The sequence below is a fragment of the Helicoverpa zea genome, chromosome 24 (assembly GCF_022581195.2).
Source record: "Helicoverpa zea isolate HzStark_Cry1AcR chromosome 24, ilHelZeax1.1, whole genome shotgun sequence".
NCBI lineage: Eukaryota > Metazoa > Arthropoda > Insecta > Lepidoptera > Noctuidae > Helicoverpa > Helicoverpa zea.
The window spans coordinates 7178133-7195136 of record NC_061475.1 but is presented as its reverse complement, the minus strand read 5'-3'; the positions used below and the strand labels follow the sequence as shown (position 1 = coordinate 7195136).

Here is a 17004-nt window from a genome sequence, read left to right as displayed (position 1 = left end):
GCGAAGCCCCTATACCTTTAGGCATAGAACACGGTCATATGAAAGCTATATTTGACTTGATATTTGTTTGTTTTGAAGAAATACAAGGCATTTTCGTTGTAGAACGATTTCTTTTATATTTGACATGTCTGTGGTCTTTGTTCTTATATTTTTTTCATTTAAAAGTCTTCCAGACGACTTTTATGAGGAAGCCTACGACGTGGTATTCATCTAGTTGGATTATATTCATCATCAGCCTTGTTACAAATCCATTTGTGATCGACGCAATATCATATTCCTCTTTCATAATTATTCTTTGTCTAACGTCTCACGAGTGTAATTTTCTCTACCCAAAAGGCGAAATTCTACCAGTACGAAACGCCACTTGCTCTAACAAACAAACACAGTAACAAATAGCGTGCTAAAGTTTTCTAAAATGTCTCCAAAATTACAAGCTTTGTGCGCGAACACGTGTTAGCAATGGACTGGCTCCAACACACATTTTGGTGGTCAATTTTGGTGAAATATCGTCATTAGAGTATCCGCATAGTGTAGACTAAATGAGTCGGCCGACAGTTGTCCCAATGGTAAGCTAAAGTCTTTTAAAAGAAAATCTTGATTCCAATCAAAGTTTTCATTCAGTCTAATACTAGCTAAACACCTAATCATTGTAATGTGCATAGCTACCATTCATCTTCATAGGTACTGATTTATGAGGCCAAACAAACTATTGTCTGACAAAAAGTTTGCGTATGCCCATTTTCACCAGCAAATACCTAAATTTAGGGATTCCCTAAGAGCATTTAGGGAACACTTAAGACGAATTTCGTTTTCACCAAAGTTTAAGTGTCCCTTATAACCTTTATCTTTGGGGGAGCCCTTATTCTAAGTGACACTTAGGAAAACATTGAGTGATTGTTGGTGAAAACGGGCATTAGAGTATTAAAATGTTTAACAAAAACAAGAAATTCACTAATACCCGAGCCAAAAGACCGCAGAATATTATACAGACCATTGAATATTCGTCTTACAAAATATACCGCCTTTAGCTGTAGATGCATATGTATGAACTTGTGGTCGGAGCTACACAAGATAACGCTTGATGCTTCATACAATAACAATTGCGTATAATATTAATGGAGCTGGTTTATCTTCTAATACATAATGTATGTTAGGTGTTGCTTCTGTGAGGTCAGTTTTTGATGGTAATATAGGTGTATTGGGTGTACCTCGGAGTATGGATGGAATGGCATAATTATCATAAGTAGTTGGTAAATTTTTTGATAAGATGTCGTGAAATTTTTATGGACAAAAATTTTTTATCATTCTTCTCATAATACTTTTGTCACATCAAAAAAAAATATTTTAGTATGTGTTTTTGTCACTCTGCTGTTGTAAACTTTAACGGCTAATACCAAAATATTTTTACGAGGAATCTTCACATCTCCCTGGTTAAGAGTGGGGTACGTGGATTCACAAGATACATGGGCTTTGTTGCTGCAAAAAGTTGCAGTGTGTATTTGTGTCACATGGAATCTCATCAATAGGGATTTAAATAATATATTATACGATTTGTGTTCACCGCCATATTCATTCAAAGCATTCCATTTTTAAATTTCCTTTTCTCATATTCTTCTCGGTGAGGCTATCCACACGGCTCACCAGAGATCAAAAGTATATTTTTGAATGTGAAGACATATTGGGCATTTTTTAATCTTGCGGATATTATGAGTTATATCCGATTGATTACATGGTCTGTGCCAAATAAATATGAATTTATATCGCTTTGGAAAATTTACGGCAAACCATTGACCAAGGTACTTTCGTAATTTGATTCTTGTAATTAAAAATTCTTGTGTTAGATAGGTACAAAATTATATCAAAATTCTCGTCCCAAAAATTATAGAAAATAACTTTGATAACAAAAACCTTTTTCCTCAATAAAATTACCTGATAAAATTATTAAGTACCCTCCAAATAAAAAGAGAACTCTTCCGTAGCACCCAATAAATCTTGTCTCTTAGAAAACAGACAAAAAAAAAACTTAAAAGACGTTTAACAAATTGTCATTGGGCCCAAAGTTGGTAGATGTCAGATTACCAACAAAGTTATCAATACCCTTAATTAAGCTTCAATTATAGATGAGTTAGACCTTAATGTGCACGCAATAGAGGTTAAAATCGAGTGTGGGGATAAAGCTTGAGCAGTAAATAGAAGTTGGTGTGAAACTACAAGGGAAGTCGATTTAAGTTTGGCGGGAAGTTCATAATGATTTCATGAATTACAAATCAAAGTTGAGGGCGCAAGGTTTCGCTGATATGTTGCTCGTGGCTTTGGATTTACAGTTAGTTTTCTTTCACTTGAAACTTCGTCATTGAGGTCTTTTAGACCCATTTGGTCGATACACGAGTTCTTTTGTACACGTGCTGGTTTTTTTACGATATTGTTTGTTTGTAAGTTTGTTTTTTTATCGATGTGTGTATAGCTGGGTACTCACTTAGAAGTGTAGCACGTAACGTATCAGATACGGTATCAACCTACAAGTGGGTACGGCTCGTCCACGGTCCTCACGAGCACACTGCGAGCCGCCTTTGTGTTCGCAGTGAAACCGCCACTCGGCGGGTCACTGCGAGCTTACAGCGCTCCACGCGCGAGCGGCTTGCAGCGGGCTCGTGCCTACGTACTCACTTGATACCGTATCTGATACGCTACGTGCTACACTGCTAAGTGAGTACCCAGCTTAAGATTAGGTTGGTATTGGTTTACCTCTTTCTTTTTTTGAGGCGTGTTTAGGTATAGCTCGTGAATTTGATGTCATGGTTATTTTATTTGTTTTTAACCGACTTCCCAAAAAGGAGGAGGTTCTCAATTCGTCGGGATCTTTTTTTTTTTTTTTTTTTTTTTTTTTTTTTTTTTTATGTATGTTCACCGATTACTCAGAGACGCTTCGACCGATTTGCAAAATTTTTTTTTTGTTTGATAGGGTTTACCTCCCAGGTGGTCCCATAGTCACCAGGTCAGGATCTGATGATGGAAACCCTGAGAAATCGAGGGCAACTTTCGAAAATCGTAGGCATACGTAGGGTAAAAACTTGACACTAAGGCGCATGTCTGATAACACTATGCAATGGTGAAGGCTTGGAGCTGACCTGATGATGAAGACCAGAGAAGGTCGAGGGAACTTGAACAATGAATGTGTAAAAAACTACCTCGTGTTTGGGCTTATTTTGTTCGTATTGACGAGACCTTTGCAACAGTGAAGGTTTGAAGCTGACCTGATGATGGAGACCAGCGAAGGTCGAGGGAACTCGACAATTGAATATGTAAACTACCTCGTGCTTGGGCTTATATTGTTCGTATTGATGAGAACTTTCCACTGCGGATATGACATGCGGATAGTGACAACTATGCTTGTCACTGAAAAGCTAAAAATAAAAAACTTTTTACAAAAAAATAAAACCGACTCCCAAAAACACTGAAAAGCAAAAAAAAACTATTCTTAGGTGCATCGGCCTAGAAGTCGGTGGCGTTATAAACTTAGTTACATCCATTAGACACCGACTTCTAGGCCGATGCACCTAAGAATAGTTTTTTTTTGCTTTTCAGTGTTTTTACTTTATAGATATTAGCGACTTTCCTTAGTCTTTTATTTTCATTTTAGCCTATAGAGTGTAGAGAATACAATATATACATCGAACTTTTAATGCAGTGTTTAATCTGAATCTATTGAATGTATCTTTAGATGCCCAATTTAATTTAAGTATTTCCAAGATTTGAACCAATTTGAGTGTGCACTCATAATTCATGATACAGTTACCATATCATCCTTGTTTATTTACCTATCTATTTTAGTTAATCCGTTACCTACTACACATTCAATATCCTCTCCTTGCAATTCAGTTTTCCCAAAAGCCTCCTTCTCCTTTGCTTAGAAGCATCAATTCAAAATCTAGGTCTACATACACGATATCCGGCGTTTATTTGCAAACTACAAATAATAATATTTCAGTGAACGTTTCCTCCATATGTTTGTGTGTATGTCTGTCTGAACGTCATGATTCGTCTTAGCTAAATATTTGATTTGCGTCGAGATGAGATTTAACTCGCTCTCGAATTATTAGAGTCTGGTACACACCATGTAGTGTAAGATAAAGCTGGGTGCACATTGATTTTAACAGTTGTGTTTTTTAATGAATTTTTAAGTAGCGATACTTTAATACTACGTATGGCTGTCAGGTATAACTTGAGAAGTGTTTTACTTTTAACCCGAACTGTCTCGTGTGTGGTATCCGATGGGTGACAATGTTGGGAAAGTGAATATGATACTGTTTTTTTAAATTTATTATTACATCTTTTATATTTATTGACTTTTGTTATTCTTATGTTCTTTAAAAGCATTTTGCTATACAAAAGTATTAGGTGTATTGAAAACCTGCATTCTCATTGGAATTCCAAAAACGTTATTAAAAAATTGAAGCTTTTATCAATTAATGTCGTCATTTCATAGCACTACAACTTTCTAGAACCCATAAAAATGTGAAACTGTGAAATGTGAAATGTGAAAAATGTGAAATGTGAAAATTTTATAATAAAATAAAAAAAATTACCCTCCCCATTTGCATCTTACAAACCTCACAGTCTGTACCCGCCCTTACATAAGTCGTAGACGTAAGATTATTACATTTCCAATTTTAGTAGATCGAAACACGACAGATTTTAGTTTGATTTGGTTACGAACGGTTAATTTACAACATGGACGAAGTTTAATAATACGCATCCATTTTGAATTTATTGAGATATATTGTCGTATTATCGAGATGGGTTCCAGAAATTTTAAAATACCTAGTAAAATGACATGGAATTACTCAGTGTGTGTGGAATTTATATTCTCCGAGCCTTTTTCTCAACTATGTTGGGATCGGCTTCCAATCTAACCAAATTAGCTGAGTACCAGTGCTGTGTACCAAGTAAGAGTATGTACTTATAGTTTATTTATTAGGTAATTCAAATACAATTAATTATATATGGTTATGGACACCCCTGTCCTTAAAACTTGAGGAATGAATATGGGATCCTTTTACCGTTATCATATTTTTTACCTAGGTATATTTGCACCTACCACTGCTAGTTCTCTACCCAAAGGTAGACCACCCAGAGGTAAAAAACACTAGGCGCTAAGTCCACCGTTTAATGCACAAAGCAGTCACAATCTAGGATCAAACCCAGTCTAAGACAGAAAACAAATTAACCCAACAAGAAACTCCCAAACTATTTCAATACATACACACACATACACATACAAAACAGCGAACCAACAGAACATATTTTAATTAAGACCGAAGTTAAATCTCTTGATTAGTTACAAAGTAAATCCTTGCAATTTTTTTCTTGGATACTACAAAAAGACGTCTATGGACGGACTTATGAAGCTCTACAAACGCAGATATGGACGGCGGACATCTCGTAATAAGCTACGAGAAAACTCAATTTAACTTTTCCATGATCTTGTTAATAAAATTTATGAATTACAAATTAAAGTTTGTTTCGTTGGAGTGATAAAAAATAGCTGAGATTGAGATGGGGTTCGTGGAAAGCAGGGGTTTGCTGCAAACTTTTCGAGATGTCAATCAGAAAGTTTTTGAGTTCACGTTCACCGACAATATAAACGTCAGTTTTCTTAAAACGACTGTCTATGGTCTGAATATTTTTGGTGTAGTTGACGGTGCTGACAGTCAGTACAAAAAATGCTATTTTCCCTTGCAAATTGATAGCTGTCAACTGCACAAAAATACGGCTAGACCATAACACTATGCATTCGAACTTTTTACGTTCAATTTTAAAAGTTTAATAGCAATCTTTCATCATGATGCACTGTGCTCACACCTTACTTTGAGAAAGACTTATCTTCGACACAAAAAATATGATTGACAATTTTATAGCTATTATTGGTCATGTTTTAACAGAAAACACAAGAAAAATAAAATGAGTTTTATTTCAAAACTTACTTCAAATTAATTCCTAAAATAATTCTAATATCTAATCCCAGATAGATTACAACAAGAAATAAACCAACCAAATGAATTCCAATAAATGTCTAAGCTATTCAAAAGACAGACATATCGATAATTCTACTGAAAGTAAACCTTAGAATAATTCGGATTGCTCAAACGTTATCTGAGGGTATTAAGCAAACGGTAGCAGATTATCTCGCCAATCGCCGGATCCGAGACGTTAGCTTTCAAGGATACGCCATGTTCGAAGATGGTTAAATTTTGCATATAATTTTGATATTTTCATTTGTTGTTGAGATAATGTATTTCTAAAGTTGAGTGTGTGTTCAATTTCAGTTCAGGCACGTACTGATTTGTGTATTTTAAGTTTGTATGTACTTTCTAAGTATATTTTGGATACTAATGACCGTGTTTCTTAGCACGGCTGTCATTTGAACATCTTTAGCCGTGGTTACTGGTAGTCAGAAGCCAGTAAGTCTAAAATCTAGTCGTACTTAGATAGGGGGTTGAGGAGGTCAGAAAGGCAGTTGTTCCTAGTAAAACACTGGTACTCAGCTACATGCCGTTACACTGGAAGCCGACTCCAACATAGTTGGTAAAAGGCTGCAGGCTAGGGTAGAATGTTTTTCGACCATGAGGAAACTTTAGTGCCTTTTGTATTAGGCTGGTTTTGAAGTCACCATGACTATTGCTATTGCTTAGCGAGTAGGTACCTAGTCTGTTCGAACATCATTCGCGTTGATACCGGGTTGCTATGATTTCACATAAATTGATTGCCAATGCTGATGGTTATTGTTCGGTAAGCATGACTGAAAACTGCCCTTAAAGCAACCTAGGGCGCATAAGGTGTGTCAGACACTTTCAACAGTGTAAATTGAGTAACAAGGCTTCGGGCATGTATACCGTTGTCTTGGTAGCATTCTATTTGATTTTCGAAATCTATTTCTGATATAAATCTTTAAGGTGAACGATTACGTGAGGAGATTACTATAAACAGCATAATATTGGCATGGCATAGTATTTTCTTACTCTTTATTTTTTCTCCGTCTGTTAAATTGTACCAGATTGCCAGCAACTCTAGGGCCTAGAGGTGTTCTTGAAAACCCTAAATGCACAGATTTCGATAGCACCAATATCAACCACATTAAATTAATCGTGATCTTTCTTATATGAAAGTTCTCAACGTTATTCAGATAAAGCTCTTGCAAATACTACTTCGGAATATCAAAGCCGATAAAATAATATTGAGTACCTCTAAGGAGTTATTTTAGTTGCAAACTGAGTTTGTTTCGTTAAAATATGTACAGCTGTTTAAGTACATTTGCTGAATTTTCATGACAGGGTTATATTGCTAAACTAATTTTGAAGATATTCAGTTGACATCATTTCCATAGAGCGAAAGATAAACTGTTACCGTCGTACCACAAAAACTTTTAAACGTCAGTTGAACACTTGTCTACAAAATGACATTATGACGCTGAAATAAGGTCCGTTTAACAGCCACCGTTTTTTAGACAAGTGTTCAACAGATGTTTTTTTTTTGTAGTAAAGCTGTTATATTTTATACGTTCCCCACACTGGTTATACATAGATACATAATTTACATGACTGTACAAACACATTTTAAATGATCCCATAAATCAGCCAAAACACATTAAAAACTAATATACGTAAAACAAATTAAAACAACACTTGTAAAACAGGTTTATTATCTCAAAACACCTTTCCTTAAAGCTAACGGAAACATTGATATCAATACAATTTTCGGTTTAATGGATTTTTATCACATTGAGTCCGTGTAACGGGAGGCAAAATTACACTCTTAAATATATTAAATTGATCTTGAATCTTTGCACACAGCTAAGATACTTAATAAGGCTGAGATATGATATATTTTAACTTAAGATACAAAATTCTGTTCTGTTCTGTTACAGCCTTTTTGTCGTCCCACTGCTGGGCACAGCCTCCTCTCGCACGGAGAAGGATTGAGCATTAATCACCACGCTTGCTCAATGCGGGGACGATAAAAAATTGCTCACTACATATTCGCATATCGCTCGCTTGCTCGCGTGTGTGTCCACTGAATCATATGGCGAGCGATAATGTATTTTAAGATTAAATTTTATAACCTACATATCTTAATTATGCTGTGTGAAGCGCCCTTCAGTTTTATATATTTTCTTTATGACTGTACCATTGAATCTGCTGACTAGTGAATAAATCTACTCCTCATTAACTTTAACAATTGGTAAATTAACTTCATTATCTTCCAAACCTCTAGGTCTAACAAAACTACCATAATTATAATAATCTTCAATCTCTTGCAACGTCCTATTCTTAGTTTCTGGTACGTATATCCAAATCAAAATAGTACAAATTGTAGAAATAACAGCAAAACAAATAAACATCCAGGATAAGCCTATACATAGAACGATATGTGGAGCAGTTTTGACTGTGGCAACAAACAGGATGCAAGTTAAAATATTAAATAATCCACCACCAAAACCTCTGTGCTTGACAGGCATCAAATCAATAGCTAAAGAAAACGTAACAGGGTTAAAACCTGAATTATTAAGACCCATGAACCCTAAGAAGAAATATAAGAATAGTAAAGAATCACTTGAAATAATTCCAGCACTTTTCAAATACGGAGACACAGCACAACCTATCAAACAGATAATACTCCCAAATGCAGTAGATAAAACAGTTTTAGAATTGAAAAACTTTATAAGAACAATAGAAATTGAAGATCCAAGTAACAATACATAAGAAGTAATAATGTAACCTGTAAGAGCAATCTCAGGATTACCAGTACCTATTTCTATAAAATCTTTAGTGTAGACGAACATTGACATGCTCCCACATCCATAAAAGTTCGTTAGTATCAAAAGCATGTATAAGCTTGGTATATACAAGTCCTTTTCTTTCAATTTTAGCATCATTTCTTGTAGCCTCGTCTTCTTAGTTTGTCTTTTTACCTCCTTTTGAGCTGCAATCATTGCTTTCAACTCTTTATTAGCTTCATCATCAGTACCTCGCAACCAGATAAAAGACTTTTCAGTCTCTTCAAATTTACCTTTAAAAGCCAACCACGATGGAGATTCAGGAAAGATTATTGCCATTAATAAGGCGATTACTAAAGGAGCACACATAATCATAGCTACCGTTTTCCAGTCCAAAACAGCTCCTAAATTAGCAACTATGACTTGACCAATAGTTTGTTCAATGGTCAGAGAAAACATTAAGGCAGATCTATATTTTGGAGCAATCATTTCGCTAACAGTTACCAAGTTTATTATAGATATACAGTTGCTGGCTAGACCATGGAATACGGCTGATAGAAGGACGGTAAAGACATTGGTAGCTGCAGCTGCTAAAATCCATCCGATGAGAAGAAGGATGCTGCTTCCAATGAAAGTGTATTTTCTTCCTTTTAATTGCATTATTGTTGGCATTAGCGTCGCTCCTAACCCTGAGATTCCATGCATCGCAGCTGAAAAAAAAATATACTGTAGATTTTGACAAAATAATAAACATTGTTCTTTTAGCATCAGTTCTATTGTACAAACACCGTCGTAATTTACTGTTAAGACAAAAGTTATCTACTAGGAGGATAGCCACTGTTAAAAAACTAATAAACATCGACAGTCTGAAACTTGAGCTCATGGTAAAACCCTATTTTTTTTTTAGTAGTGCTTTGACTGATAAAAGTTAGAAGCCAGTAACTCTTACCAAGGGGTATTGGATTGTCCCGGTAACTGGCTTGGAAGCCGACCCCAACACGTTAGGGTTTGGGAGATGATGAATTAAATATTATATTATTTCAAAATCCTTACCGATCCAAGTAAGCGTATCCAGCTCTGTGCGTATAGTGGACTCTTCGGATCGGAACTGATGCAGTAGAATGGAGGGATACATAAGAGATCCACCCATTGATACTGATACCAATTGTGTTGCCGCCGCTACGTACATCTGTCGATATAAGAAAAAATAATGTTTTTACTAGCTTAAAAATGGTTCGATTATTTTAACTTATTACTTTTAGAATAATCGTAGCTTATCCAAATTCCTAATAGGAAGATCATTAATTTCGGTATTTGTATTTTTTTCATAGAAACTAGGTATACACACGCTACATATAAACATCTTCTACTTCTTCCTCCTGCCCTGTTCCCAATTTTATTTGGGGTTGGCACAATATGTGATTCTTTTCCATTTTCCCTGTCACTCGTCATACTGACATTACTACTACATCCCTTCCTATTCATGTCATCTTTCAGGCAATCCATCCATCTTTTTTTAGGTCTTATTCTTCTTTTCCATCCATCAACATTTGCATGCGTATCATCTCTCCTCATTACATGCCCATACCATGTCAACCTTCTACTTCTCATCTTTTCTGTGCGCCAGTTGCGCTACTTTCAGACTTCCTGTTATGTAATCATTCCTCAATTTATCCATTCTTGTAACACCACACATCCATCTCAGCATTCTCATTTCTGCTACATGCACTCTCTTCTCATCCCTCTTTTTCAATGCCCAACACTCCGATCCATACGGGACGACAGGTCTTATTAATTACTTATTTATATACGCTACATATAAACATACATCTTGCACATTCCGGTCCGAGTCTATAATATCTGTAAGTTCACTTAAAACTACTTCACGTAATACTACGATTTTCGCATATGCATCATACATAGTCCAGGCATAGTCAGGTTGTTCGTTAATATAAAAAGTTTCCTAAATGTTTTCTCACCAACAAATGCACCACTAATTAAACAGAATTCCGTAATACTGATTATTCGAAATATTTAACAAAAAGTTTCCCATTTCCGTTCACGTAGCCGTCACCAAAATTGATTATTCCGGAAAATTCGTATCAAATTAATACAATAATATCGTTGGCAGACTAATAAATAGATTATAGGCTACTCAACCAAAATTAATGAAATTTGTTCGCGAGCGTGTCCTGAAATCTGACGGGAAAAACATGTAAACTAGCTTTAGCCTGCGGTTTCACTCGCGTTGTCGTGAAAGTACTTCTTGTATATGGATTACAAGTACATTTTGTTCTAATACATAAACTATACGGGCCTTACTACAAAAACTTTAAACCCTGTTTTACACTTGTCTAATAAAATTTTGGCTGCAAAATGAACCATATGTCAACGTCATAATTTGACATTTTTTTAGACAAGGCATAAACTGACGTTTAAAAGTTTTTGTGGTAAGACGGTAGGTAATTACTGCCGGGGTTTATCAAAATTTAGTAGTTTTTAGGTGAAAGAGCAATCCTTGCAACTTTATTTAGATTAATAGAAAAATTATGTGATAGATATGGAGAAATAATTGTTATTGGTGATTTTAATTTGTATTCGTGTCCTGTAAATGTTAAAAATTATTATGAATATTTTGTGTCCTATTGCGAATTCACTCAGAGTAACAACATAGGAAATCATCTAGGTCGTCAGTTGGATTTGGTTCTGAGCGCAGGTTTTGGCGGGAAATTGACAGTGTTGGCGGCCGATGACGCGCTTGTGCCCGTCGACTCGCATCACCCGCCGCTCGCGGTGAGCGTGCGCTGTGCGCGCTCGCTCCCTGCGCCCGCCGCCACCGCCCCGCCCGCGCCCGCCACCGTCACCCCGCCCGCGCCTGCCGCCAACTCCCCGCTCGCGCCCGCGGAGTCCGTACCGCCCGCGCTTGCCGCCACCGCTATGCCCGCCGCGCGCAGTGTTCGGCCGCAGTGGAACTTCTATCGCGCGGACTACGAGCTATTATACTCTTTGCTGGTTTCCACTGATTGGAGTATGATTTATGACATGCGTGATGTGGAGGATATATTAAATATTTTTATGGCAAGCTTAATGACATTTTAGATAGGTGTGTACCCCGGAAAAAGATTAGACGTGAAAACTCTCGATATGTTTATCCTGAATGGTATACATCAGACATTATAAGGGACATAAAGAAAAAAGCCAGTTTACATAAAATTTTCAAAAAAACGAAACAGCAAAGTGATTATACCGAATTTTCTAAATACAGAGCTCGTATTAAAAAATCTATAGAAATTGCACATACAGAACATAAGTTTAAAATACAAAATCAATTTTCAAAAGATCCTAAATCTTTTTGGCAGTATATTAGGTCTAAAAGAAGCAGGTTAAACAAGCAGGTTATTGTAAGAAATGGTCAACATCTTTCGGATGAGGAGTGTGCGGGACATTTTGCGTCGTTCTTTGAATCGGTGTACAATAGAGAGCGGCCGCGGCTGGACGCGCGCGCGGCGGCGGCGGACGCGGCGGCGACCGGTGCGCGAGTACACGTCGACACCCTCACTCTGCACGATGTTAGGGAAGCGCTCACGAAGCTCAAGCCAAAGCGCTCATGCGGCCCCGACGGTATTCCAGCATTTCTGTTCCGCGACTGTGGCCGGGTGCTAGCAGAGCCTTTGCATCATATATTTAATATATGTTTAAAACAGGCGACGTTTCCGACTAGATGGAAAACCACGCGAGTTATTCCGGTTCCAAAAGGCAAGTCCGGGCCGGATGTCAGTGGCTATAGACCGGTGGCGGTGTTGTCGACGCCTGCCAAGGTGTTCGAGTCTGCCATACAACGCTGTGTGCAGGCTCAAGTGAGCGCGCAGCTATCGGACGCGCAGCACGGGTTCCGGCCGGCGCGCAGCACTGCGACGAACTTGCTTAATTTTATGGTGAGAGCGGGGCCGGCAGTCGATGCTGGTGTACAGGTAGACGCGGCATATTTTGATTTTAAAAAGGCATTTGATACCGTTGATAATGATGTTCTGCTAATGAAGCTGGCAAAAATTGGCTGTACTCAACACCTTCTACAGTTCTTCGCCAGCTACTTGGAAGACCGGCAGCAGTACGTCGACTACAACGGTTTCGAATCCCAGCCATACTACACCAGGTCAGGCGTAAGCCAGGGCAGCAATTTGGGTCCTCTGGAATTCATTTTAATGATAAATGACTTACCAGAGGTAGTCAAGCACAGTTTATGTTTATTGTTTGCAGATGACCTCAAATTGCTGCTCGAGGTCAGGAGTGAGTCGGACTGTGAGAAATTGCAGGAAGACATAGATAGAGTGGTTGAATGGAGCAATAAAAATAAGCTCTATTTCAATACAGCGAAATGCTCAGTGATGACGTTTACGCGCGCGAAGGCTACCTTAGCCTACAACTACAATGTGGATAAAGAGCCGATGCAGCGAGTTTCGCAGGTACGAGACCTAGGTGTACTACTTACCCCTGATCTAACTTTCCGGGAGCACATAGTTAGGATTTGCAAGAAGGCCTATAGAAACCTGGGTTTCGTACTGAGACAGTCGCAGGGATTCACCAACATCGCTACCCTCAGGGTGCTGTATGACGCTTTGGTAAGGAGTCACCTGGAGCACAGTGCGGTGATTTGGGCGCCTCATGAAGCGAAATATAGTGTCATGCTTGAACGAGTACAAAACAAGTTTACCAGACACTTGTATTTCAAACTTTATGGGGTGTACCCATTTTACCCGCTGATGTATCCTACACTTTTTGTACTGGGTATGGTAGGGTACAACCAGCTAAGAGTGCGCAGGGAATTTACACTCGCGGTGTATGCGGTACAGCTCCTGCGAGGTTTAGCGCACAACCCGGGTGTGCTGCGTCACCTGCAGCTGTGCGTGCCGGACAGGTACGTGTGGAGACAGTCAGTGCCGGCAGCCAGAACCAATCTGCTGGCGAAGGCACCCTTCACCCGCACAATACGGGTATTAAATGAAGTGCATGCGAGGATAGATTTGTTTTCGTGCAATCTGAGGGAATTTGCAATAGTATTGTTAAATATTATTAGTTATAGTTATTAGGATGTTTTATTGTGTTATTTTGTTGTAGGGTACATTTTTAGGGTTCCGTAGCCAAAATGGCAAAAACGGAACCCTTATAGTTTCGTCATATCCGTCTGTCCGTCTGTCCGTCTGTCACAGCCGATTTACTCGGAAACTATAAGTACTACAGTGATGAAATTTGATGGGAATATGTGTTGTATGAACCGCTACAAAAATATGACACTAAATAGTAAAAAAAAGAATTGGGGGTGGGGCCCCCCATACATGTAACTGAGGGATGAAATTTTTTTTTTCGATGTACATACCCGTGTGGGGTATCAATGGAAAGGTCTTTTAAAATGATATAAAGTTTTCTAAAAAACATTTTTCTTAAAGTGAACGGTTTTTGAGATATCAGCTCTCAAAGTCGTAAAAAGTATGTCCCCCCCCCTCTATTTTTATAACTACGGGGTATAAAATTCTAAAAAAAATAGAGGTGATGCATGCTAATTAACTCTTTCAACGATTTTTGGTTTGATCAAAGTATCTCTTATAGTTTTTGAGATAGGTTGATTTAACTGTAATTTACGGAACCCTTCGTGCACGAGTCCGACTCGCACTTGGCCGGTTTTTATGATTTTTGTATAGGTAAGTAGTTATTTGATTTCCAGTTTTGTTTTGTTTTTGTATTAGATTTAAGTTAAATTTTATGATTTTTGTATAGTAGTTATTTGATTTCCAGTTTTGTTTTGTTTTGTTTTTGTATTAGATTTAAGTTAAATTTTATTATTTTTGTATGTATAGCTATTGTGGACACCACTATCGAATTGGTTTGTAAACTGTAATGATAGTGTGTATGTTTTTAAATAAATAAATAATAAATAAATAAATAACATTTTTTATACTAATATTAAAAGTATTTACCCAACTATGTAAATAGAGAAGAATAAACTTAATGAGAGGAAATATCTGATCTGACGTTTCTACATTGATAAAGTAGAGTTTTAGACGATAGCATTATGATATTTAACTTTTAAATTATGCATTCCAAACCAAATAAATCAATCGTACGTGGTATTTATTTTTTCCCCGAAAAGGCACCACAGAAACAATAATTAAAAGGTAAAATAAAATTGTCGAATACAGACTGGACGAATTTCCCAGAAATATTCTTTGGCTTTTCACAATAGATGAAATGTAATATTTAAAAAAAGACATCATTGGCATTATTCAACTGTTGCCGTATTATGAAAAATACCTTTTGTCATAGGTAGGAATTTAAATGTCTCGCGAGCATTCGAGATATTAACGTCACATATAGAGTAAAACTACTCGGTGAAAGCTGGGCTTTGATTCTGCAAATATTACTTAAGCGACATACGATTGATATCCAACTAAGATCCAATTACGACTGAATAACTATTGAAGCGTATGTGTCATTCCGTTATTAGTTATTTTAAATAAACGTTATTTATCCTTTTCTATGATCCAATAATGAATCATATTGTCTGCAAATGATTTACGATTGCAATATGATTGCTCTGTACATCCGGTTAGACTGAAAGCCGACCCCAACATAGTTGGGAAAAAGGCTCGGGAAATGATCTATGTATTATAATTTATATTTACTCAGGCTTAATTTAAGTAAGTCTGACAAATACAAATTCAAATTCATATTTAATTACTCAATGACATACCCAAACACTTGTATCGTGCAAACATACCTACTATAACTCTTGATTATATTATTTGCTCAGTACACTTGCTCGCAAATAATTATCTTGTAATCAAGTGTAGTGTTGTGCTTCGGTAATTACAACCCTATTGTTAAGTTGTGTTCTTTACTTTAGAAATAATGATCGGCTAACGAACAGTGGTTGTTTTGAACGTGTATTTATTTTTTAGTATATATTTGGGTGCAGAATCGATTATAGATCACGCCACAAGGATTCTTTAAAACAAATATTCAATGTAGTTTGACTTTCCTATCATTTTATTATATGTAAGTAGAATTAGAGTTGAAATTAAACAGATTATCTAAAAGTAAAACATCCTATTTTGTAAACACAGTAAAGTTGGTCCAAGTTGAAGAGAATGTAAGGATAAGTCAAAGTTAGTAAGTTCAAACAGATCAAACCGAGAACTTTCTTTTTTGAATTCGGTTATTGAACCGATTCATAGCAATTTGATTGAACAAATATGGAATTGTCATTCCTCTATCATCATAAACCTATTTTGATAGGCAGTCGCTCCTTGTAAAACACTGGTACTCAGCCGCATTTGGTTAAACTGAAAGCCAACCCCCCAACATAGTTAGGAAAAAGGCTCTGAAGATGATGAATATCAACCTGTTTTGACAGCCCACCAATTTAACGTGCTTTCGAAACACGGAGGAACTCATCGTGATAAGGTGGTCACTCATCTACGGACCGCGCCAAGCTTTGCTTAACCTTAAGATTGATTTACCCATGCAGCTGTTACTTAGCTAGGAAACAGCATGCATTATAGACAAACTAGCCGTTCTCCTGCGGTTTCACCCGCGTCCCGTAGGAACTTCTACTCGTACCGGGATAAAATATAGCCTCTAATATACGGGAAGAGTGAAGCTTTCCAACAGTGAAAGACTTTTTCAAATCAGTTGAGTGGAAGCCGACCCCAACATAGTTGAGAAAAAAGGCTCAGAGGATGATGAGTTCAGTAGTTTCGAGCGCCTTTGGGGTACAAACAAACAAACAAAAAATATATCCTCTCTATCAGATTAGTATTAAAAGTAAGTATAATATCTAAAATTGCTTACCTGCTTAATAAATGGTGAAAATTTCATTGTGTTTTTTTTTTAATACTTCACCCAAAATTAACAGTACAGTGTAAATTATTTTATATCACTATTTATTACGTGTTTATTTAGTTAAAAAACAAAATTTTGATCGACACTTTTTAATTACAATTATCAGTTTACAGATTCACCGACTTACGATCGCTTTAAATGATTAAAATAAAAAAATATAAGTGTAATTATATTTTTGTGTAAATTACACATACTTTTATAACGCTGTACTTTGTAATCGCAACTACTAAATGATAAAATTAAATTGTATTACATTATTTTTTTTACAATAAGACGTTCTTTATATAACAAGTGGTTTTATCAACTGCACCAACACCAATGCATTTAAAATGCAT

General features: G+C 36.8%; 1 protein-coding gene across 1 annotated transcript; it reads right to left on the bottom strand.

Moving 5' to 3' along the window:
- Positions 1 to 8011: 8011 nt before the first annotated feature.
- On the bottom strand, positions 8012 to 16645 carry LOC124642494 (facilitated trehalose transporter Tret1-like). Its single transcript, XM_047180957.1, has 3 exons — positions 16619 to 16645; positions 9827 to 9962; positions 8012 to 9483 (listed from the first exon to the last, which is right to left on the bottom strand). The coding sequence occupies exons 1-3, from the start codon at positions 16643 to 16645 to the stop codon at positions 8213 to 8215; spliced, it is 1434 nt and encodes a 477-aa protein (XP_047036913.1). The 3' UTR covers positions 8012 to 8212.
- Between the last annotated feature and the right edge of the window lie 359 nt (positions 16646 to 17004).

Bases quoted from the DNA above. Each gene is read 5' to 3' on its own strand.
- LOC124642494 (XM_047180957.1), bottom strand. From the start codon at position 16,645: ATGAAATTTTCACCATTTATTAAGCAG. The intron at 9,963-16,618 runs GTAAGCAATTTT...TTATATCGACAG, and splicing joins TTTCACCATTTATTAAGCAG to ATGTACGTAGCGGCGGCAAC. The intron at 9,484-9,826 runs GTAAGGATTTTG...TTTTTTTTTCAG, and splicing joins GGATACGCTTACTTGGATCG to CTGCGATGCATGGAATCTCA.